Genomic DNA, 25,214 nt, shown 5'->3' with positions numbered 1-25,214 from the left:
AGCTACCGCGTTGTCACTGATCTTTCGGAACTCTGTAGTCCATTTTTTTTTATTGCGCTGTTCGTGCCCATGAATGATCGCCCCTATATACTTTCGATCGCAGTCCCCCTTTTCACCTGCAGTACGTATTGCATACATTGGGCATTCTATAAGAATTGTTGCACAAGTGTTCTATGCATATTGCTCATGCGTTCAGCACCTTACGTGCAAGGCCTGTGCTTTGTTGACTGCAAGAAATGTAACGATTTCAGATTACGTAGGGCCTCTTCTCTCCTGAAACAAATCTTGCTATGCTAGCACCACTGTATGCATTCTTGCCATGACATCAACAGCAGCGCAGACCACCTGCAGGAGAATAATAAATGTGATGCTGTTTATCTACGTTTCTGATCAAGTCTCAACTGCCCTATCGGCTCGCAAATGAGAAAGTCAGATTTGAGTGGTCGAACAGGAGCAAAAAATATAGGTCAGACTCCAAAAATTTACGCATCGCGGAAGCCCATGCCAAGCTGCCTCTCCGCATTTGCTAGTGGTGCAATACGTGCCGTCAAGAGCAGCGCTAGGCCTGAAAATACTCTTGTTTTTCGACAGCATGTCAATTTTCTTGTGCCACACTATGCTTTCTTTGCCACACATGCAAAGCACACAGCCAAGCGGCACGAAATGATATCAGTCTAGTGGCACTCGGCTGGTGTCAGCAACATCAGTTCCAATGATACTACTTTCAAAACAGAAGCGCATCCCCATGCCTGTCCGTGAGTGCATTGCTTGAGAAAGAGAAAAATAGAGAAGCCTCATGCCTCACAAGGAAACTTACATGGGGCCAATTAACCAAAGGACACCTTTCCAGCCTACTGCTGCTCTCGACAGCTGCTGATGCATCAGATGTGTTGCAGAAAGGCCGTTTGGCAGACACTGGCATGGTTCCCAAATGTCTACAGTTGACTGCGTTCGACTGGTTCCTAGTATGCTCCAACTTGGTTTGCAGTGATGTGGAGCCCTCTCTAGATTGAAACCAGAGAAAGACGGGCCAAACCGAACATTCAGCTGCTCCCAGATGAATTGGAAAAGTCATGTGACTGAGGTTGTCAGATCTCATTTGTGCTCCCAGCTTGAAAGTGACAGCACCTCCGAGTGCTCTAAACTGGAACATGGTGCACTTTGAGTGACCGAGGTGAAGGTAGTCCAAGTGCTCGATTTAAACCAAGCGAATGTAAACCAAATGGCAAGAGTGGTGTAAAGCCCTTAAACTCTACCAGTGGAACATGCAATTAGTGACCTCCAAAGGCACAGATGAGTGATATGTCATTTCATTTCTGCACCAGAAAAACAAATTAGAACAGTGGTTCTGTGAGGAAAAAGTAGCACCATAAACGAAACACAAGTTTGTCTTTCACAAATGCAAAAATGGAAGAAATGATCAAGAAGTACTACTAAGTCAGGGATTCCCCACCTTTGTTCAGTTGCTTGCTTTTTTTCTGGCATAAGAAGCTTCCACTTATAAAATTGACCAAGTTACTGTACCATACGTATAATCTATCGATCTATCTTAGTGTTCTTTTAAAGGGGTCCTGAACCATGTTTTGTCAAAGTCGAGAAATGCATTTGACGTTAAAACAGACTGTTTTAGAATACTTTGCAGCAAAAGTACTTCAATGCGTTCAGCAGAAGTGCAGTTATTAGGAATCAAAGATTGCCTGTGATCCCCTTTGCGGTGCTTCCGCTCCTTCTTCAGTGCCTTCCACTGCGAAGGCTATGGCATAGCAGGGTGGAGCCTAGAACACCCCACCTACTGAACGTCACCGTGGCACACTGTTAAGATTGGATTTTGAATATTCGCATAGATGGCACTCGCATAGACGGCGGGCTTCTTTCATGCTCGAAAAAACACTTATGTAGCACGTATTAACTAACAGAAAGCTGTATCAGGAGTTTTTCATGTTGCTGTACAATTTTCTCGTTGGCACTTCTCATCAAATTATAATATTTGGGAAGTTGATTAACTAATTAAGACCAATTATGGAATTAGTCAGAATGCAGGAACTGAAGTATCTCTTAGCAACGGCAAACAATGTTACCTTAGTTCTGTCCAGCTACGCAGCATTTTCATTCTTAAAAATCTTGGTGCACGATAATTGGCACGCCCTGTATAGAGCAGAGTGGCTGTTCACAGCATCTTATAGAGAAAGTTCTGTAAATCATAAATAAAGGGTCAACATACTGAATAATCAAATTATCTTCAGGATTCCCCTCCAAAATATTGTGTTTTTTGCCTTCCTCTGTCATAGACTCAGTGCAGCAGCTTTTAAGAACTTTTACTGCACTTGAATGCTTCATATACGAGAAGATACTTTGATTTGGGACATTGCACTGAAGTACTGGTGCTGAGGCTCTGGTGAGGAAGCAAAAAAAAAGGCAAGAGTGGCCTTCATTTTGATCAGCAATAATCAACCTTTTACTGCTGAATTAATATAGAGCTTTGGAAAATAACCTTACCAGTCTAATTTGATGCATAGCTGTTTTTTAGTGTCCCTTTAAAGGAGCATGTAGATGGCCATTTGCACCTTTGTCATTTTATGGCTGCTCTTGCAGGTATGTGCGGGCCCTGGGTGCCAACTACATGCGTCTTGTGGGCAGCTCACTCGACTGTTACAAGTACCTGGAGCCCCTGTACAACGATTACCGCCAGCTCCGCCGTCAAAATCGGGATGGTGGTGAGTGAACCCCTACATGTAGGATAGCGCTGCCACAAGGCTTTGATGAAACATTTTTTTCTCCCCAGTGGGGATCAGCGTGAACAAAATCAGAGAAGTACTTGTAATTGAATGAGAAAAACTGCACAGCTGTTGCTTAGTAGTTGTTGCTGAGTTTGTGGGCTTTTAATACCTGTTGTTACAGCATTGAATTGGAGGCCACGTGTAAAGACACTCATGTACCGAGTGTTGGGTGAATCGAAAAGAACCTTGGGTAACCATTACTATAAGTTTCAGTGCGGTGTCTTTCATGGGCTCGATACACCATAGAACTTCATTGATATGTTCCCATTATGTACATTTTCCCGGTGCCAACGTTCACAATCGGCAACACAAAAGATGACCCAATAGAGTTAGGCTCATTTTTGGCTGATTCATACATTCTTGGAAAACACAATTTTTTGGCACCAATATTCAATATGTCACCAAACTGCCATCCTCTGATACGTTTCCATGCTGCTAGATCCCATATAAACAGAAAAAAAATGTGTGAGACGCGCGTGATCGAGAACAGTATGTAGCTGCCTGCCATAGCAGCTTCACCGCAACACTCACCCAGCCCGTCTCACGCCTAAATGCCGGCGTGCACTCAGTTTCTCATTTCGATACCAGCAAACCTTCCTAAGGGTCGTCACATGACGCATTCACAGCTGTCACTGGCAATCCTATTACGATATGCATCATTGCCTATTTGTTTTGCAGTGTGTGGTGCGTAGTGCCATTGGTAGCCTACAGCATGCTTTTAGTAGGTGATAATCCAAACGTGCCACTGTTCCCCGCTACTGGCGGCAGGAAACGGTGCCCACCAGCTCGATCTTGCCACGGTTTTCCGTCCCCATGTTAAAGCACCATGCAATAGGAAAACAACAAAATGTCTCTTGGGCCGTTGGAGCACCAGCACCTTGACACGCATTGGCCTCTCATGCCGCAACAATCCATGCGTCTCTTCGCATTACGTGGATGTCAACAATAGTCGAGTTTATCGAATTTCTTATGTTACTTCGCATTGTAGGTTTTCCCGGTCGACAAGTTTTTTCTTGTGGTTTTTCCCAAATGTTTTAATGAGGTTCTACTGTACTTGGGACGTTTAAGGGAGGCTGCCAAGGAATCATGGACTGTTCAGGGGATGTACAGCTGCACCAATTGTGCCAAAGTGTTGCATTTGTGACTCATCGCATCAAAACCGTAGAAATGCCTCAAATTGCACTCAAGCTACTCCAAAACACTGAGCGCGACCGCCAAGGGCGTATGTTCAAGCCAATTTTAGGGGAAAGTGGCAGCAAGGTATTTCGTCAACTTTATCCTCAGGACATCTGGAGTCTGCACAGTCGTCCAGTATCACACCATTACAGTGTGCATTCCAATGCATTCCCATACAATAATCACGACCACATTAGTGCATCTGTCAAACCATCTTTTTGTTTCATTGAGAACTCTTGAGCTGCACATTTCTTCCTTATCCCATGAGAGGCCAACATTCCAACACAGGTATAACAGTAGGTGTGCAATCATTCTTGCCAGCGAGGCCAGTAGACCAAATGTGCACTCTCCTTTCTTGGTCTCCTGGTGTTGGGACATACCGCAGTTCTTTAATATGACTTTTCACATGGCAACTGTTAATACAGTCGATGCTCATTGCAACGGACCATGATAATCCAGTGAAAAAGAAAAAAGTCTGTTGTATCCAAAGTCCGTTCTATCCAAAATTAGGGTCGTGGTATGTTGTTAAATGACAGAACTTTATATATACCACAGTGTAACCCTTAAGCGAATGAAAAACGACAAAATTAAAATAAATAACTATAGATTAACAGTCTTACGTGGTAATCGTACAACCATGTGACATGGCATTTTCCTGTCCGCCATTTTCCTGGCACCTGTAGCTGACAAATTGCAGTTTCCCTGTACGAGAGATATATACACCCGCACAGTGGGAAAAATGAACAGCCGGCACGACAGCGAAAAGCCGGCCAGCCTGTGCTGCTGTGCCGACCCCCCAGCTCGAGCACATTGCAGCCGCCCATGAAAAAAACGATGGCTACTGCATGTTCTTCACAAACAGTGGCCTAGTAATATAAGCCGATGTCTTAATTTAATCGTTTACAACACGCAACAGCCACTGTCAAATCTGTACCACAAACCAGAGCTGCAGTATGAGGCAACTTCAACTGGGAGCCCGCATTTGGCTGCCGCTGCACTGCACGCGAGACCACGTCACGCGTCTCGCAGTCTGCACGACAAGTAGCAGCATGTCTTCCTTGTTGTGCAAATTGATGTGATGAGAAATAAAGCGTTCTAAAAACGGTGCATTTTGCGATCGTCGGAGGTCGTTTTTGAAGCGCCAGGGGCTAAGGCTTCGGTTCAAAGATGGTTAATCCCGGCGGCACCTTCGGCACTTAGCCAACAGTGTGTCATTGCACGGCATGCCATTGTGAGAAGGTTGCCGATAATGTATACGTTCATTTAAAAAAAATGCGCATTTTAGCAAATTTCACAAGGGGCCTGAAATACTTGCAAGCAGTGCACTGCTGCACACACACGTCGCTGCAGCAAAGTACGTTGTATTTACACATTGTGGACAAAATTTGCTCCAAAATTTGTCTGTTGTAGCCACCAGTCTATTAAAAGCAGAATTGGTTACATTGATAACATATAGGCAGACCAAACTAAGTGAGAAGAATAGTCTTTTATATATTCAAGTGTATGTTGTACAGTTGAACCCACTTATAACGATACTGGTTTTAACAATATATCGGTTATAACAATGAAAAGCTGCTGCCCCATCAACTTCTGTATGTTTTCCATGGTGAAATAACCCACTTACTAAAATGCCCCGATGCCGCATTATCTATTGCAACGATGAAGTCTGGCTGCTGGCTATCTGATCCGAAAGGTAGTGAAATGTGAAATACTTGAAAAAAAGAAAAAAGAACACTAGAAATTCGAGCCGCTGCACGATGGGCCGCTTCCTCCAACAGCTGCTGCGTACACATTTTCCAGTCATCTTCGTGCGGCTCTCTCCCGTCGCCCTTCCACCCCTCCGAACACGAGTGGCCTGCGCGCATAGCTCTATGCTGCGCATGCTCTATGTGCTAGATGGTAGCAGGGGTCAAAGTGGTACGGTTTTTCACCATTATTTCATGGCATCTTCTTGATTTATGCCTCAAAAATAGTACAAATGTGCACCACTGTTCTACAAAGTGTTAAGAGGCAAGGGACTAATCCTACATCTTGTACTCTAAAGGTCAAACATCAGCACAAGTCAGTGCAAGCCAATCATGTGTTCCGTGAGAACTGTTCTGTTAACTGTCGTCACAGTTGTGCAGGGCATGCTGTCTTTTTTGGCAAAGTATGATGTCATTCTTTTTTAGAATAAAAATGCGTTCTTCTGGCACAAGCACCTATGAGCCGCACATTGAAGGGCCCTTTGAACCAACTCTTTGAAGATCTCCTTGCGAGATTTGTCTGCCCGTCTGATTTAAAGGAGTGTCATTTGTGGCTGGCTGTGAGCTACTCAGCTTCGGAGAGCCCAAAAGACAGGAAAGACCTTGTCATCGGCAGTCTCGCCTCTTATGTTGCTGAAAAGCTCAGCCCACGAGGGCCAGGAGTCCTTTAGCGTTGTGCATCAGCATTTGACAGTGCCATGTGACTATATCCAACACAAGTTTTCTCTTGAAAACGCTAACCTTCAGATGGGTCAAGTTGCCTAACTGGGGTTGTTGGAGACTTCATCATTCAGCACTGTACATCATATCACCACAGCGTTTGTTGCAGGGCAATGAATCAAGGATAGAAGCAGTGGACACCGTTGAGGTCGAGTACGCCAACTTGCAAGCTCATTAACTTTTGGTGCAGATATTGAAAGAGCCCAAGTGCAGTGTATGGCATCCACAAGTAAAAGGGATTTGAGGTACAGAAGCATTGTTGAGGTTCCACAGGATCACAGTAGTGATGCTGGGGTTTGTGTAAGCTCCTCACAGTAACACACTTGCGGAATCTCCAAAATTTTCTGTTAAGCTTGTGAATTTGGACTCTCTTTAGGATTCTACTAATGTTTCATCAAGTTTTGCTGAAAATAAATTCTGTTCGTGAAAATGTTTTGCTTGTAACCTTCTGTTGGAATTTTTTTAAAGTTGGAAGGACCTATCGGTGGTACTTGCGTCGAGCAAGAATAAGCATACAAGTTCCTGAAGCAGGCAAAATCAGCGACATTTCACTGATATAAAAGCAATGTGTTTCTTGTCACTTTTTGCTGTGCCGAGCACAATATTGCTTCTGTGCTGCTTCTACAGGAAGTAGAAGTTTATTTCATGTGCAATACAGAGCATATGTATCCCTGAAAAGGCACGTCCAGGGGAAGGTATTCAAAAAATGTGTGCCGTCCTCCCACTCGGTTTATGTCTATGGGATTTTACTAACTTTAAGCTTTACAGGTTGGCATTTAAGTTCCAGTAGTGAATGCGTGTGTATACTATTTAATATTGCAAACAAAACACAAACTCAGTTCCACTAATTCTCTGGTCATCCCTTTGCAAGTATTGTGATGCTGAAAGGAGACCACAGAAGTACTTGCTTCAAGCAAGTTTATCCAGACAAGTTTCCGAAGTAAGCAAAATTGGGAACAGCAAGGTTGCTGTAAGTCAACATGATTTTATAAACAGTATGTTGCTGGCCAGTCTCTTGCGTTCCAAGTTTGCTGCGGCATGTGTGTTCATGTAAAGCTACATCATAATTAATAAAGTGTATATGTATAAAGCAATGTGTGCACTCAGAACAAACCAAAAGTAATTTGTGGTTTTATGGGAGGAAGATAAAAATTTGTTCATTGTCCTAACAATACTGACTCTTATGAATTCAATAGCTGAAGATAATTTACTCAGTAATTTGAGAATGCCATGTGTACATGCATTGAAAGCTGGAGCATAGAATAAAAATACAGCAGTTCCACAGGGAGTGTCATAGATCACAGAGGAGTTTCCTCTGGTTGATGTCACTGGTGTGCCACTCGCTGTATCATGATTGGTTGAACGCAAGGCCAGTAGTTGATAGCTTTCTGGAAAGTTGTTACAGGGTCCTCTTAAAGCGCCCTGTAAGCAAATAGCAAAAGCAAATAGCAAGTTAAACACAGCAAATTTCAGTTCAGCTTTGCAACAGATATGCTGGAAGTTGTCACGTCCCCTTTAGGGACCATTCTGCTGCAAGAATATTTCAAATCGGTTCGTTAATAGCCGAGAGGGAAATATTTCAGTGCTGCGAACCCATGATTTCAGGAGGCGAAGGCTACTGCCATGAGAGATCATCTTTTTAATTTCATCATTGTCATTCCCGCCTTTTACGTGCTCACCCCTCATGTCATGTCCTATTTGGACCCTTGAGGTATCAGTAAATAAATAAATAAATAAATAAAGATACCCTCTCCACTTGCCCCGTCTAGCCTCCGCAAACAAAATTCCTTGTCTGTGTTCTCTCATACTGGAGTTCGAGGATCGTGTGACGCATATGTCGCGGGCCCCGCCTACATTTCTTTTCCCTCACCTTTTTGCTGCGCAGTGCACTTCCGCTGATGGTGTCGAGCGCAAGCTGTTGCATTTGTCTCGTTTCGTGCAGAGCACGATTTTGTGCGTTATGCACGAGAACACCTGACTAGCGGTATAAGTCAGTACTACGCAAACACTGAGGCAGACACAAGCGGACCACAGAGCATGATCCTACGCTGGAACTCAGTAGAAAATGACATAGTTTCGTTGTCTGCATGTGTGACGGCACGACGTGGGGACAAACAGACCAAACAGAAGTACATCTTTCTTGCTGCGGCGTGAAGTAAAACAAGAACATGCAGACATTTGGTTTGTGTGTTTTATTATTTATCTGAACTTTCATTCATCTGTTGAAGCAACAGATTACACAAACCAACAGATGTTGCCTTGAATAATTCTTGAAATCACGTGCCACGATGTGTTGTCACAGCACTGTCATGCATGTAGGCGCACTTGTGTGATTTACTTCAACTCTCCAGCTGGGAGTACGCCACTCGCGAGGAGAAAGGCAAACAGCATTCACATTCAAATTTCAGTTCTTTTCGCATTGCTTTCAATGTAATGCTTAGCAGACATGATCGATAGCTCGCATTGTATGCACGGTGCTTGTCAACGCAAAATGGCCAGACCCGGTGAGGGGCTCTTTAAGGTGCAAGTATAGTCCGTTTGACCGGGGTAGTTGGAGAAGTATGGGAGAGGCCTTTGCCCTGCAGTAGGCTTAACCAGGCTGGTGATGATGATGATGATGACGATAGTCCGGTGTAACGCACAGTGCAGATATGCTACTTCGGTGGAAAGTGAACCCTCTACAGTCTAACGTCACAGCATAGCTAGAGCAACTGGTTACATTAGGTGAGCTCTGACACTGCCTCCTTGAGCAGAAAACTTGTGCTATCTCGTGCCGGGGCCTCTTGACCCGAATGCACTACATGCTAGCATGGCCGGTCAGCAGCACGTTCGCCTACTATTCGTGTGCACTGAAAATGGTGCACCGAGTTTTCACCCTTGGCAAGTGAAAAAGCACCCGCTCGCTTTATACTTACGCACATGTCCTGTGGCTACAGCTGATTGCAGTGCTGCTATGCGCCACACTCGGCTCACCAAGCTGTACAAGGGACAAAGGAGCAACTCCTAGTGTCAGTGGCGTGATGCATCTAATTTGGCCGGCTGCTGCCTGGCGTGCTGAAAAGTTCACATTATGTATCTGTGCTTTTAAGAAGGCTGGAGACTTGGCAACGCATTCTTCAATCGCTGACCAGGCTGTAGCTGGGAGTGGTGTCATTGTATGGCATCACATATATCATGGTTTTTGTTCATGCTTTTTTCTTTTCAGCCACTTAAGCCCTTAAATGCTGATGACAAGTTAACTCGTTGTGAACTTTCCGCAATTCTTGCACATATGTTTACGTACCCTGTCTTGTAATTTTGACAGGTATACACTAATACACAATGACTTTCGCAATTTTTTTATAAACAAGGCCAGTAAAAATGCAATAGCATTTCTGGTATCATGTATCATACAATATATTGGGCAGGATATGTAGGTATAAAAAAATTCCCCACTTAAAAATTTAATGAAATTATTATGGCAGTGAAAAGGTTAAAACTTTTGTCTAGATCCTTTATTGCAAATGTAATTTTGCTTAAAATACAACAGTTATTTCTAACTGCGGTTGTCACAGTCTCTGGTATCACCATAAACAATTTTTTTTTCTCTCTTGAAGGTCACATCATCAGCTTTTCTTTCATGTTACTTATTCGCTGGGTTACCGGAGCTCAAGTTTCAGTGAAAATTCTATCATGGCATGACATATTTGCCGTATTAAGAGTTGAACCTTTCAAGCCTCATATGAGCATTTTCTTTGGTATTTCTTTAAGAAGTGCCTTCTGCTGTGCAGGTTACACAATCGTTCACATGGACGAGTTCATAGACGAGCTGCTGCGAGAGGAACGTGTGGCGGATATCATCATGCCTCGAATACAGGTGAGGATTAACATTTTTCTCTTGTGCACATGTTGAAAGATGTGGTGCCATAGTCACGGCAGCCTTCTCTGCGTGCACAAAATTTGTGCTGAAATCCTTTGGCTTACACTTGGGCATAGCACTGTCATGCTCAATATGCGTGTGATCCCATGGCTCAAGAAGCTTTGAGACCTCATGGCAGCGCTGACGTGATGAATTAGTGAACTACCATATTCACTCGAATCTAGGCTGGCCTCGATTCTAAGCTGACCCTGAAAAACCCAAAGCCAGAAAAAACAACTTACCTCGAATGTAGGCCGAACAAAAAAGCGAGGACAGTGTTCACAAAATGAAAAAAATTGGCAGTGGCTTAGCTCGGCTATGCCAGGATATACATAGCGAAAGCTAAGGCATAGCATGGTTAGCCTTGGTTAATCTTGATTGCAAGTCCAGGTTAGTCTGGTTCTCCAGCTGTTTTGCGGTGTTTAGCCAGTCGTTCGGCGCGCTGTTCGTCTGTTTCCTGGGCGAATTGTGTCGTCTTCATCTTGTTCCGATGTCGATTCCAGGCCTCCTCCTGCTTATCAGAATTATCGCCGTCCATACTGCCGCCTCAACTGTGGTTGCGGCGCACGTGAGCTCTCCTTTTCAATCCTCCAACATGTTATCAGGCATGCGACGCAGCTGGCGAAGTGAGCGGAAGCGAGCGCGACGACGAGGAACGCAATGTGATATCATACCAAACGGCGGCAGGGAAAGGTGCGGCGCTATTCGACTTAAGTCTTGACTTACGGTGTTTAGTAACCTTAAGATACAAGTACCAACAGAGCAACAACAGCAAACACAAATACAAAACAAAACCACAGCGGCAGAGCGTTCCGCATGACTGAGGCAAAAGAAACCACACGATGTTCGAAGCCACAAAAGAGGCTGATAAGAGTTCAGCTCACCCAGAGTGGATCTGCGCTCGGGCCCTGGGGTGGTCAGTCGCTCACGAAGGCCGAGCACTGCTGGGGGATGATGTGGTGGATTCAGCGGCTGAATTGCGATGCGGCCAATCGCAAGCACCTCAGCCGAAAGACAAAGATGCATCGGGGGAATAGCGCTCTCTCCGAGCGGCGGAGAGGGAGTCTCTCCGGTTCCAAGAAAGGGAAAGAAGGGAACCTTGGAAAGAGGGAGCCTTGGGCTGCAACATTGCAGCCGGGCGTGAAGAGCAGCGGGAGCGGCGAACGTGCCCTCTCCCCGCTACCCTCCGCGAGCAAGCATGTGATTATCGTGTGATAACCGCGTGACCGCTCCGGAGATATCAGGATGCTTGTGCGATCCCACAAAGTAAAGCAGAAATAATAGCTCAAGAAGGTTTTGAGGACTATTTTGAGAAACTTCAAAGAAGCACTGCAAGGAGCATGAATGAAAGTAATAATTTGCCATTACCGAGAGTACAAAAAAAAAGGAAATACAGTCGCCAACCGTTTATTCGGACCTCACAGGGACTGCGGAAATGTCCTAATAAACAGGTGTCCGAAAAAGCAGATTTAGAAAAAAAAAAAGGAGATCCTTTATTTCCACGCACTTATTCAGGCTTGGCAGTAGGCTTGAAGAAATCGTTAATGTGCCATTGCATGCTGTTCTGATTACGCGCAATCAGATAAGCCTGAATCTCGGAGAGGGTCGTACGGTCACTATAGGCGGCTGAAAGCACAGTCACTGCTTGTACACGCTCTGCACACGACGGCAGCGCAGCACAAAGTGCATCATCTTCTGACTCGGAGTCATCGTCCGACGGCACAGCAGAATGACAAATGATCTTGCCGTCGTTGAATTCTGTGCATGTCAGCACAGCAGTATCAGCGCCTGTGAAACTGTCAGATGAGACGGTGTCCGGAATCGCAATGCAACCACTGCGCATGTCTCGGCAGAACATTTTCGGCGTCAGTATGGAGCACATCAGAAGGCGACAAATCCTAGGCCTCTCAGTACTTGCTTGTCGGCATTCCCCAGCGCAGTCTGCGCGGGCATTGTGGGCGCCATTAGACACTTTACGCGATGTTTCCGTGTGCCGCTTTGCATCACCGCAACCTCGACACAGCACACAAAGCAAACATCACCACGCTGTCACGCCGACACCAGTCGCACAAACGAAAAACATGGCCTACTCGCAGCGTCGTGCACGAAGAAAGAAACAAATCAACTGCTGGATTGTCTTGACATGGCTTACCAAGCTGAGACTGGAATTGCTGTAGCTACGAACCAGGCAGAAACTATGATGATGAGCGGGGATTTGCAGTAACGCCACTTCGTGGTGCAGCAAGGAGGCTCCGTTCAAAACAAAAATGGCATTCAGCAAGTCGAACCATGCACTGGTCAGAGTCGGTGCATGGTGCTCTCGAACGAGTTGGCTCAGGGAGTGTTCGAAAAATCAAACGAGAGGTTGCAAGGTGTCCGAACTTTAAGCAGTTGTTATACATTATGGTCTATGGGGAGAATGGCGGTGCCGCGAAGCAGATCGAATAATCGAGCATGTCTGAATTTTTCGATTCCGGAAAATCAGTCGGCGACTGTATATGAAATAGGCTTTTTGTTTGTAGTTCCCAACTTCTGTAAGTTAGACCATGCTAAAAAAATATGCAAATTTTGTGGCGTATTAGCCATGCTGATGGCCATCCATGCTAAGCAGGAAAGCCATGGCTTTACGAATGTGACAATGGGTATGTGCCAATGGTGCAGGAAGCATTTGTTTTTACTCGTTCCAGCAAGCACCCGTATCCTGCCTTACTGCATTTTGTAGGCTCTCGAGGCATGGTTTTCAGGTTGGGGAGCATGCACAAGCCTCCTCATACTTAATTAGAGTAGATCTCGCATATATCTAACTTGAGGGGGATAGCAAAATAGTTTGATCTGTTGACAATTTCAAATATAAATTACACTTATCCGATACCTCTGAATGATTCAAACAGTTTCTCAACATCCTGAATAGCAGGAATTTACTGATTTGCCTCTCAAAGGCCATGTTGAATGCAAAAAAGTGATGCTATTTTTTGTCCACGAATGTCGCATCTGGCTTGCGGTGCAGTACGGTCTCTGATATACCGTATGTACTCACGTAATGAATATGCTCGTTCTGAAAAAAAATAATAAAAATAATGAAGCAAAGTCAGAGGGCGCAGGGTAAATGTTATGGGAACTTTATCAAAATTGCAGGAATCAGAATGTAAGAGAGTAATGATTTGAAAAATGCATTAGATAACTTGTCTTTGCAGTAAAAATACATCTATACTATTTGCAAACCATAACGGCATTTTTTTAAACTTCAAACTGCATCGGTACCTCCAGACCTGTTGTCCAAGTTGCTGGTCTCTTCATCCACATCGTGGATCCACACCAGCTTGTCCTCACCACAGTTTCTGGCCATCTGCGATTATCGCAAGCATCACGTGGAAGCGCTTCATTTTGGCACCTGTTGCTTTTTCCAGTCATGCTTTGTTTGTCTCTTTCCTCGAACGTATTGCTGATCAGCATGTCAAAATTTATCTAAACTCTCTGTCCAGCATGCAGGCATTTAAGTCGACTTAGGGCCCACTGCACCCAGCGAAACCATAAACAAGCAGAAAAGCGAGCAACAGACATGCGAGCTCCTTACTGTGCCTGAGTATGCTTACTATGCCGACCAAATGCCGGCAGTCCCTTCATCACTTGGACTCTCCCGTGCACTGTGCCCAGCCGTGCACGGTGCGTGCGCACTCTCCTATTCGTTACTCCAACTAAATGCTCGTCCCCAAGTAGCCATGCCGAGAAACAGCCAATCTAGGTTCAACCACAGGTTCACACATTGCAGCGTGCACTGCAACGTTGCCTTGTTCAGTGGAACCCCGATTATACGACTTTTAGGGGGCCATGCAAAACCGACGTATAATCAGGGTGCCGTATAATTGAAAAACTAGAAATACAGGCAGTGAAACTCAGTCTTTCTAAAACAACGACTACGGACTGCCTGAATAAGCCCACGGTGCGAACCTGCACTGCTCCAAGGAAACCATATTAAACTACTAAAAATAAATGACACCAAGCATTTAATTGGAGGACGTGTAAGCAAATCTTTATCCTCACCTTTAAAAACAAAATCTATGATCTTTTTCTGGACGTCTGCCCAGCCGCGATGTATCAGTTTCCTCTCGAGCGCTGCAACATCTAGCAGCAAGTTGCCGACATTGTAGCCTGGACAAACAAGCTGCCAAATGTCAGCGCTGTGCAATGCGTCTGTGTGAGTCAGAATGAATGCATAATTCGGAATCAAGTTTTCACTTATCGTCGTTGTCTGAAGTGGAGACAGCTTTCATTGGGGAGTACTTTTGGGCGATAAGTGTTTTTGTTGCTGTGCCAAGCTCATTAGCACTGCTAAGAGTACTATCGGCCAAATACTTCAAGGGGTTCAGTGCCAGGACGAGCCGAGTCTCGTGGAAGCGAAACTAGAGATCACATGAGATCACGTCTCCTTCGAGCTTGTTTGAGAATACCGTAAAAACCCGCGTATAATACGAACCCGAATATAATACGAGGTGAAATTTCTGGGACGAGAAATGGAAAAAAAAGGTTTACCCGCGTATAATACGAGTGAGAGAAACTCGGGGAAAACATTTATTGAAATCGGACTCAGCACTTCATTCACTGTCGTCCTCCGCTGCGCTTTCATCGGACAATTCCTTGTCTGACATATCCTCCCAGAGGTACTCGCCCTCGGTGCCATCGAGCGCGTTCGAGATCCCGCACTTCTTGAAAGCGCGACGCACAAGGTCTTCTGGGATGCTCGCCCATGCGTCCACGATCCACTTGCACAGCGTGGCTGGCGATGCCCGCTTCAGCCGCCCAGTTGGCGTCACTGCAGGTTCACCTGACCGCATCCACTCTGCGTAGCACCGCTTCACCGCGTCCTTGAAAGGCTTGTTGACGCAAACATCTAGAGGCTGCAGCTGAGACGTCATCCCACCAGGGATAACGACGAGTTCAGTATTACAATCACGCAACAGCTTCTTCACCGAGTCGGCCAAATGGCCACGAAACGCGTCTAGCACGAGGATGGACGGGAACAACAACAGTGCACCGGGCCGCCTACACCAAACGGACTTTATCCAGTCGAGCACAAGACTCTCATTCATCCACCCTTTCTCATGGCATTTAACGATGACATTTTTCGGCAGCTCACCTTTCGGCATTGTCTTGCGCTTGAAGACGACATAGGGCGGGAGCTTGCGGCCGTCTGCCGTGCATGACAACATGACGGTAACACGCGTCTTCTCGTTCCCAGTGGACCGGACACAAACTTGTTTCGAGCCCTTTTCGTGCACGGTGAGGGGCGATGGCATGTCCAGATAAACTGGTGTTTGGTCAGCATTGCCGATTTACCCTAGCCGAAAGTTCTTCAACTTGCGCAACGAAATAACGCGGCGCTGGAAAGCCACCAGTAACTCTTCAAACGATTCCGGCAGCTTTTGTGAAATTGAAGTTCTCCGGTGCAATGAAAATCCTGCACGGCACATATACCGATAAACCCAATGCTTGCTTGCTTTGAAGGTGGAGCTCGTTAGGCCTTTTTCTCTCGCAAGCTCCCTGGCTTTTGCCTGCATGAGCTCCACGCTCACAGCAAGATGCGCGACTCGCTGTTCTCGGACGAATTCCGTCAGTTTGAGTTCAATTTCAGGGAATGCCCCATTCTTCGGGCCGCGAAAGCTTCTTCGCTTTCCGCTGCACTCGAAAAGTGCTTCTTTTTGCTGTCGCCATCCGCGGATACTTCCCTCGGTGACGCCAAACTGCCTCCCGGCCGCACTGTTGCCGATTTCCTCTGCCGCTAAAATCACATTTCGCTTGAAAGCTGCCGAGTACTGCTTCCGTGCCCCCGACATCGTGCTCCTTCACTAAAAACGATGCACTTCGCGAAGCGCGGTTAACACGTGAACTGCCAAGGTCCGCACTCAACAAAGAAAGAAACGATGCCGTAGCCACGCTGCAATAGCGAAGGCAAGCCGTAGCCAGGCAGCAATAACAAAGCCAAGCCGTAGCCACAGAGCAATAACGAAACCAAAACTTCGAGCCGAACTTTGAAATTTTTGTCCGGATCCGCATATAGTACGAGGCGGAAATTTGGGATGCTAATAACAGGAAAAAAACCTCGTACTATACGCGGGTTTTTACGGTAACTACGATCATTTCACTTGGGGATGGTACCAGGCTACTATGAGGTCCACAGAGTCTTTCTGACGGGCCACACATTTAAAGAGGGGCCTCCCGCTGGTCCTGTCATCCGCGAATCGTTGACGTCGAGCTGCCTAGCCACGGCGGAGTTCACCTTCTTCTTGGCCATCAAAATTGCTCATCTCTCAAAGCAGGGGTTACGTTGCGCTACATTGCCGTGACATCATGAGTAAGCAAATTCAAAGCATAATTATACTATACGAGCAGATATTATACTGTACTTAATGACAGTCGAGTTACGTACAGTAATCTCATCACTACATTTCAAAGTATCAAGATTTCACTGCCAGGCCTCGCCACTTACTGGTTTTTCTTACTTTCTTTGCCAATTTAAAATGATGCTTCCTACTTAAATCCCGAACAGTGTGCTGGATTCTATCACTATAAATCATGGTAATTTCATTTCCATTGTCTCACAACACATTCTGGCCAGTTATCAGTCCCTTTAAGAGGCATTGTACGAGGTGGCATCCGCATAAAATTGCGTTATATAATTGAGTTTTTTAACACATTATTTCTAAGGGGGTTCTGCCGGGACCAAATCAGTTCGTTGTATAATATGAATTGTCGCATGACCGAGGGACGTATAATCGAGGTTCCACTGTAATTTTGAAATCGTTATGATGCTGCTGCGCACAAGCGCTAAAAAGAGAAAAAAAATGGACGTCGAAAGAGTTTTGTTGTTTGCCATTATGGCGTGTCATTGCGGTGAAAAGACAGCAATTCATCATTTTATTGTTTCCCGAAAGTAGCAGATGATGCACAACAGAGAGCGACATGGATAAGGAACTCGTGAATTAGGTAATAGGTGACTGACACTGTGGTGGTCTGTTCAAAACAGTTCAGTCGGGACGACTTCTTTATTTTCAGCGAGTAGAACCCCCATTGCTTTCTTTTTATATACCATATTTACTCGAATCTAGGCAGACCCCAATTCTAAGCCGACCCCTCAAAGTCCGAAGCCAAAATAAAAAGAAATATATATTACCTCGAATGTAGGCCGAACAAAAAAGCAAGGACAGCGTTCACAAAATGCAAACAGCATTTATTGAATCTGAACATGCAGAGCTTATTCAACGTTGTCGTCGCTGCTCGATTCGTTGCTGTGTTCCTTGTCATTGTCACTATCAAACAGTGCACTATCTTCGGTACCGTCAAGCGCCTTAGACATGCTGCGCTTCTTGAAGGCGTGCACGATCAAAGTACCTGGGATGTCATCCCATGCTGCACCTACCAAACAAAGTCGGCCAAAACTGAGAGTCTCCACTTCGTGGTGACAGCCTTTCTTTGGTCCGCTGAATGCCATCCTCGTTGTGGTGCATGCAAAAAGCTGCTGTCGTTGTCCCCTCCAACGACACACTTTTTTTTCGTCGACGCCGAAGTCCCGCCCGGCTTGAAGGTTTGACAATGCCTCTGTGGCTGTCACAACTTTTCGCTTGAAAGCGGCACTGTAGTGGCATCTGCTTGGTGCCATCGCGATAACACCACGCCGCACACCGATATGGCCGACACAACACAGGTCAAAATGGTGACTTCGCTTGTGTACGGTTAGCTGCTGGCACGGCCAGTAGCGACTGCAATATTGACTTTTCTAGATGGCACTAGCTATGCACCATATTTAGCAGTTTCAATGAAAAACTGGCGCGTTTTTTAAAATCCTCGAATCTATCCAACCCTAGAGTTTGGAATATGATTATTTGCAAAAAAAAAAACAACTATCGGCCTAGATTCTAATAAATATGTATTTTAAATATATCGCTGGAGTTTCAAATTGCACATAGTACTTACTTTGTTAGGTTCTTTAATAAATTAGTGATGCACACTTAAACTTCATTTGGTTTGGTTAGTTTGGTTTTCTGCCCCAGCATTACTGTTACTAATGCCTTAATCAGCAGGAATATTCTCGCTAGTGTACTTTTGTTCAGAGGCGCCCGTAGGAGGAGCGATAACTAGCACGCAAGGTCTGAAGTTGATCATGACACATGTTATGCCGTGACGTGACATATTGTTTTGTTTAGTTCATCGGTGTTAGCAGAAGATGTTTTCTCATTCAGCTTGGTGAGTTGTCAGTTAACTTGCTCGCAAGAAATTGAAAAATAACTGCAAACAGCACTTGTTACAGTCTTTGTGCTTTTGGCCTGGCCACAGCGTCGCTAGTTAAATTTTCGGCACTGGGCACACAGCCAAATTCCATTACAACTGCTTCGATTCATTTCTGAGTCATGCATTTACACTAAGACAAGTCATTGTGCTCAAAAGAAAACCCTCGCTAAATTTTGGAAACCGGCTGGAAGAAATACAACTTGGCCCGATTGGTTGTTATTTGCTTCTCACGTTTGACCGGGATTGGAGAATTCCTACAGGTTTCAAGTGTCTGCTGTTTTCCGAAGCGTGGGTCCTACCTCGAACTTTGTGTACTTAGAGCACGAACAAGTGTCAGTTATTAGAGGCGGACTACCTTATCATATGGACTAGCCAACTATAAAGAGAAAGATGTACCTCGACTCACAAATGGAACTCTGACTTGTTGTTATCCCAAGGCACTCTGACCAATTAACATTACAGTCTTTAGCCTTGTTCTCTCAGTGCATAATATCCGTATTTAGCTTCTGAAAGCACAACAGATGTTACAACCTATATATTGTGAGATGCTGTTTGTGATATACAGCAACATGAATCACAGTGCGGAGTTGCCTATGAAGGTCAAAAACGGTCAAGTATCATAGCTGTAGTAGTGGAGCAAACCTTGAACAAGTGCTTGTATCTTTTGGAGGTCTGCTGTGCACAAACACTTCCATTAACCAGTGGCTTGCTTGAAAGGCTGTCTCTCTTTAGAGAAGACTGATGCGGCTCGCTAGGCAGGTCGGACGTTTGCACACACATCACAACAATATCTTTGGTATTGTTGCTGAAATCTTTGTGACCGATGAAAATAAGGTAATCGGCAGCAAGGATGCTTTCGGCTATGACGAAGCACCTCCATTCTATGCCACAAATGAGAAACTTGAGTGCAGCACGAAGCTAGAGAGCCGCCGTGAACCTGGATGTCGTAGCCGTCTTTGTTTATCTGGACTGTGTTGCCAGCACAAGCAACATATTCTTTAGTTGCCAATTACGACACAATAAAGCCCGCTAACTGCGTAAGGTTACTGTTGCAGAGAGCCAGTTGCGGTTTTCCTCACTCACGAGTCTGCGACGTGCCTTTGTGTTGGCACTGATCACAAGTGTGCAGCAAGAACAAGCTGAGCGTTGTCGTGGTTGTTCTTTCCGTCAGGTCCCAAGCACCCACAATAACGTGCAGCCTGTTCTTACCGCACTCTTGGTGCCAGAGTTGGCATGTCATGGATTTGCCATCAGCATCTCAGTCACCAAATCCACCAACTCTGATGATGTGCCACCACGACTTTTTTGCCACTAGTGTAGATGTGCAGCCTACATAAGTTAGCTGCAGAATTTTGTTTACATGATCTTGGCGTTTCTCACATGACATCATTCCAAAGTATTTCCAACACAGCGATGAGCATCGAGATTAAGTATGCTTGCTTTAATTTAAACAGATGTGTGAGAGTAAAGGATTCTAGTCTCTCAGAAGAAATTACAGCATGGCCGTTCGATCTTGGGACTACACAATAGCAAAGTTGTTAGCATGATTATTATGCGAGGAAAAAAAATTGAAATTCTCGAGAGAAAAGTTGGGGGTGCATTTATTATGCGGGCGTGTTCATTGCATGAGCACCGTGAAACCTCATTAAACCGTAGTTGGTTGGAGCCCGGAAAAAGTATGTACTAAACGGTAGTACAGTTTAACCAAAATAACATGAGATTGCCCACTTACCTGTCAAAAACGAAACTCAGAAAGAGTGCGATGAAAGGGGAAAAAAAAAAACATGCAGTATTTACAGTCAAACCTCAATATATCGAACACGGATATATCGAATTATTGCGTATATCGAACACTTTCTATATCACGTGGAAAATCGCATGCATCTTTAATTTTTTATTTCGAACGGGGCCGGATGTAAAATCGATATATCGAACTCCGCCGCCCCGGACCAAGTGCGCTCTGTTGACAGGAGGCGAGCTTTCCCGCAACACTCTCGAAGATAGCGGCGGCGCGATGGCGTTCCGGACTGCTGCGTACGACAGCTGCCCACATCGGTTGCGCCGAGGGCGCCATTTGAACGTAGCGGCGTACACACACGGCGGCTTGGAGCCAGCACGGTCGCCTCGATCAAGCGCGCACGGCGCACGGCAGGGGCAAGCTCCGCCGTGCGCGCGTGATCGAGGCGGCCGTCGAGCCAGTTGGAGCGCTTTGTCGGTGCTGAGCCACACAGCATGTGCATTGAGGACTTCGTTGGCGGTGACGACAGTACCGGAACAGTGACGGAGTTTGCTCGAGCCGCCCATCGCCGCGAGCCGCACCGCACGCGTGCGGTCGCGCGAAATATTGCACGTATCAAACACTTGTGCACAAATTTCGGTTTACAATGTGTAAGGTATACACTGTGCACGCAGTGTAAATTGTAATTTGTGCACAAGTGCTGGATACGTGCAATTTTTCGTGCGACTGCAAGCGTGCGGTGCGGCTTGCGGCGATGGGCGGCTCGAGCGTAAATCGGCCCTAACAGACGTGAGATCGCGGCAGAAGTGACTGCTGAGCGGCCGAACGAAGACGCTGCCGAGGCTGATCCAGCAAGCGCTGATGTTGCCCCGCTCCCGTCTGCAACTGAGCCTGTAGCTGCATTGGCCGTTGTGCGCCGCTACTGCGGCGCACAACGGCCAATGAAGGCACTGGACCGTCTCTTCTGGACCGTTTGGACTATGTTGAGGACGCCGTGGTCAAGCACGCGGTTGCCAATATGAAGCAGGCTACGCTGCTTCAGTACTTTCAGCGAACGAAATAAATACTTTGTTTGAAGCTTCATGTGAGTATCTATTGCGCCACGATTGGTTCATTGATTGATTTGTGCTAGTTTTTGACGCATTTTCTACGTGATTTTATATATCGATCGAACTATTTTGCGATCACCGCGCTGTTCGATATATCGAGGGTCGACTGTATTAACTTCGCGTGACAAAAGTGTTATTTTCGTTTGATGCTGTGGCGGCCTAGCAGCGACGACAGCGGCTTCATACTTACTGAAGCTGGGAGCCAGCTTTTCAGCCCGCCCCCTTTTCTCGGCAAACACTCGCACGGCAGATTCCTCGTTGACGTTACGTATTCTCCGTGCACGCGCGCGATAGCACTGCAAATGTCGCGGAGCGCCTTTTTTGTTGCGGGGTGCTGTTCTCGTTGCGACGATTGCATTCATGAGGCTGACGTCTCACGCAGCTTCTGCCACTGTCGGGCCTGAATCGCCCATTGCTGTCGCTTTCCGTGTCGTCCGCATCACTGTCGCTAGTCGACACTACACTTCGGCAACAACAGAGGCAACGATGGTAAAAAGTTTAACTTCGTAGCTGACATCTCATCGCGGTCGCGGCAGCGCCGCCAAGCAACTTCTTCGCATTCCAATAGCCACACACCATAGTCAAAAGCAGATCCCTGTCACGTGCCAACGCTGACTTCTTCATGTCATGTTCGATAGCACGAACGATGTCTAATTTTTCTTGCTGAGCACCCGGCGTCTTTTTTATCCGAGCTTCGGCATGACACGAGTCCTTGGTTGCAAGACGCCTCAACACTCTCTGGCACGGCGCCGAAATGATGTTTATGTTGATGTGGCTTTACGCGCAAGCGCACAAGTCGCTTGGAGGCCATTGTTCCGATCGCTGAGGCTTGTTGTTCTGCCAGGCCGCCCAATGGAGACGATGCACTGCCGTGTTTGCGCGACAAAAAGTGGAAACACTATGTGTTAACTGATATGTGTACGCAATAAGCTGATGCAGTTTATGCGGATACAAAACACATTATGTTAAATGGCTGCTGAATCGAGGATTTCACTTGACTACTTTTAAAACGAAACTACTGTTTAAGCGGGTACGGTGTAACGAGGCTTTACTGTATATATGGTACTGATCGCAATGCTAACGCCAAGAGCCCGCATGGCTTGATTCGATGTGTGAGCACAGTGTGCCTTGCATGCATTGAAGTGCTTTTCATTCATTCATTCAAATAACTTTATTGAGTGCCCTGTGATTTGGTGGGGTGGACCTGGACCTTGCCTAGGTTTCAACCAAGGATTGTTGGCCCTTGGCGGCTTCCTTGGCTCACTGGGCGGCCCAGAGTTGGTGCTGCAGGTTTGAGCTGAGCAACGCAGACTGCCAGTGGGTTTGCATGTTTTTGTTCAATGTAATGTCGGAGTGAACACACTGCGGAAATGAATAGGCCTGTTGACTACATGCCATACCACCATCAGCACACTTGTCGGCACATTCATGCACAAATTGGGTGTGAATGTGCCCAGCTGTGTATGCGTTACAATACCAGCAATGACCCTTTTAAAGGGCCAGTTGTCGTACGTGGGCAACAAGCCAGACGTGCTGTTGTGTTGGGTTTTGGCAGCAACTTCCTGTTTGAACCACTTCTCACTTCTCGACCATTTTAAATAAAAGTCCCTGTGTCTCATTTTGCATGACAATTAGCGTTCCGACGCCTCGCGGTCCCTTCGTTGTTGGCCTTTTACCTTCAGCTGCTGCATCGGTGGCTGGTGATGCTACATACACGCTGTTAGTTTCGAAAGTGGCCTTCAGCTTGCAGAACATTTGAATCCATTCCCACTCACATGAACCATGCGAGCACGAATAAAACCCATTCAGTATGGGCCCCCGAATTGCACAATGATGAGCCTTCATGCATTTCCCGCAATGGTATTTTCGCAAAAGTGCAGATGTGGCTTGTGGATGTGGTGTTAAATTCTCAAATGTAATGTAAAAATCTGTCCAAGTGAGAGTTGGGTTCAAATTCGTTTTAGCCGCTCGCAGAACGCTAACATGTCATTTGCTGAATCTCCTTGTCTATAAGTAAACCAACCCGACAGCACAAATATCTCCAGTTCTGCATCCCATGCCCACCCCCTTTCAGTGTAAAGATTGAATGTCATCCGCCATGTTTAGTACAACGTGTATTGGACGGCAAGGCTGTTTGTGTTCACGAAGCAGAGTGGCGAACTGCTCTTTCTGATAACTAATGGCCGCCGTTTGCGTGAGCGATGGTTCCATATGTGCAGCAAGCATAACTGAGAGCACTCTGCTCATTTTTCCTCCATGTCATATACTGCCCTTCAGATTCAATCTCCTGTTTAACAACATGTGACAAAACGGTGCTGTTTCAAATTTGTCGGCATTAAATATTTCCCAGGAAGCAAGTGATTGCGGCCCTTTTAGGAAAGTGCACTTGCAGGAGCGCAGTGCACCGCAGCGTCCAATATAATGAATGTGGCGGTGAATGGGAGTTAAACATACGCATAGTACATTGCTATACATTTGCATGGGGTTTCCAAGGGGATTTCGAAACTCTGACATGCTCTTGCATATGAACTTAACCAACTTTGCAGAAGCGGCAAGTGCTGGAGGAAAGTGGGGAGCTGGAGCCTCGAGTGAGTGCACTCGAGGACGACCTGGATGATGTTGACTCGGGTGAAGATGAAATTGAAGATGTGCCCAAGGTCAGTGTTTTTTTTTCCTTTTCATTTGAATTCTCAAGCTATCTGCAGTGGCTGGTTGCATGTGCGAGCATGGTTCTAATGTGAAGCACTCTTTGACTTTTCGAGCAACATTTCCATAGTTTGGTTTCTACCAGTCTTGCATGGTTCGTTGGAGTTTGCCTGTCGGCATTAGGGACAAGAGAACAGTGCAGCACACATTGTGTTTTATTAGCATTATGCTATCATTGTTGCCGTCATACCATCGTTGTCATTGTGCCATCATCATCATGCCGTTGTCATCGCCACCGTCAAACCCTCAGTGTCACCTTGTCAATGTTATCACAGAATCACTTTCCTTACACAGTGGTGCTACCACTTCGCTAATTAATTGTGCTGAGCTGTGGCGAGGCAAACTCTGCTGCATCCTGGTGCATTTCAGCAAAGTATGACAAATTTGTGCCCACCTTGCGTCAGAAGGGTTGCTTGGGCTTTTGAACGGACCTTGTAAAGTCCTCAAGTGCCTTTTCTCTATGTGATTAATTGAAAGTGGTGTGGCGTGGACCAGCGGCTGTATTAACTCCGTGGTGGACCAAGCCAAGTCTCTACAATTAAGCCTGTTTTTTCCATGAGTTGACTATTTGCAATACCTTCCACTCTTCCATGTGCGGGTTGCTTAGACAACAGGACAGCATCGCTTTTAGCAGCAGCAAGCAGCCACACTTTCATTGAGCAAGACCCTGCACTCCTCTCCTGTATGACCAATGCAAAACAGAGACCTAAGTTTTGAATGCTGTATGATGTCTCACTCAACTTTTTTTAACATAATGTGCACGATATTGCAGACGTGGTGGTCGTGAACAATTTTCTCGCTGTTCAATTTGTTGCCGATACCCCTCTTATGTTGGTGAGGCGATTTCATGGCTTGAAGAATGAAGTACGGCCGCTACTAATATTTTGGGCGACTCTGTGCACCGAACAGCAACTTTCACTGCTGGATATTGACAAAGCGCTGCTGGTTAGGCCTAGCAGCATTGTACGGCCGTGACAAAAATTTGCTGCCAGCCGACATGGGGGCGGGCAGCAGGTCCTTGCGGCTAGGTGTCCTCCGATATGTTTGCACCACTAAACCGAC

General features: G+C 46.0%; 1 protein-coding gene across 1 annotated transcript in view; it reads left to right on the top strand.

The window, feature by feature from the left end:
* The window catches only part of Prp38 (pre-mRNA processing factor 38), a 30,515-nt gene that overhangs the window by 745 nt on the left and 4,556 nt on the right, over nucleotides 1–25,214 (top strand). The window contains exons 3-5 of the mRNA XM_070524998.1: nucleotides 2,593–2,714; nucleotides 10,189–10,274; nucleotides 23,993–24,103. Coding sequence (XP_070381099.1) covers nucleotides 2,593–2,714; nucleotides 10,189–10,274; nucleotides 23,993–24,103 — 319 coding nt within the window. The remainder of the gene's footprint in view (nucleotides 1–2,592; nucleotides 2,715–10,188; nucleotides 10,275–23,992; nucleotides 24,104–25,214) is intronic.

The sequence above is a fragment of the Dermacentor albipictus genome, chromosome 9 (assembly GCF_038994185.2).
Source record: "Dermacentor albipictus isolate Rhodes 1998 colony chromosome 9, USDA_Dalb.pri_finalv2, whole genome shotgun sequence".
In the NCBI taxonomy this organism is placed as follows: Eukaryota; Metazoa; Arthropoda; class Arachnida; order Ixodida; family Ixodidae; genus Dermacentor; species Dermacentor albipictus.
The sequence above is the reverse complement of the archived record's forward strand: the minus strand, read 5'-3'. Positions and strand labels throughout refer to the sequence as shown.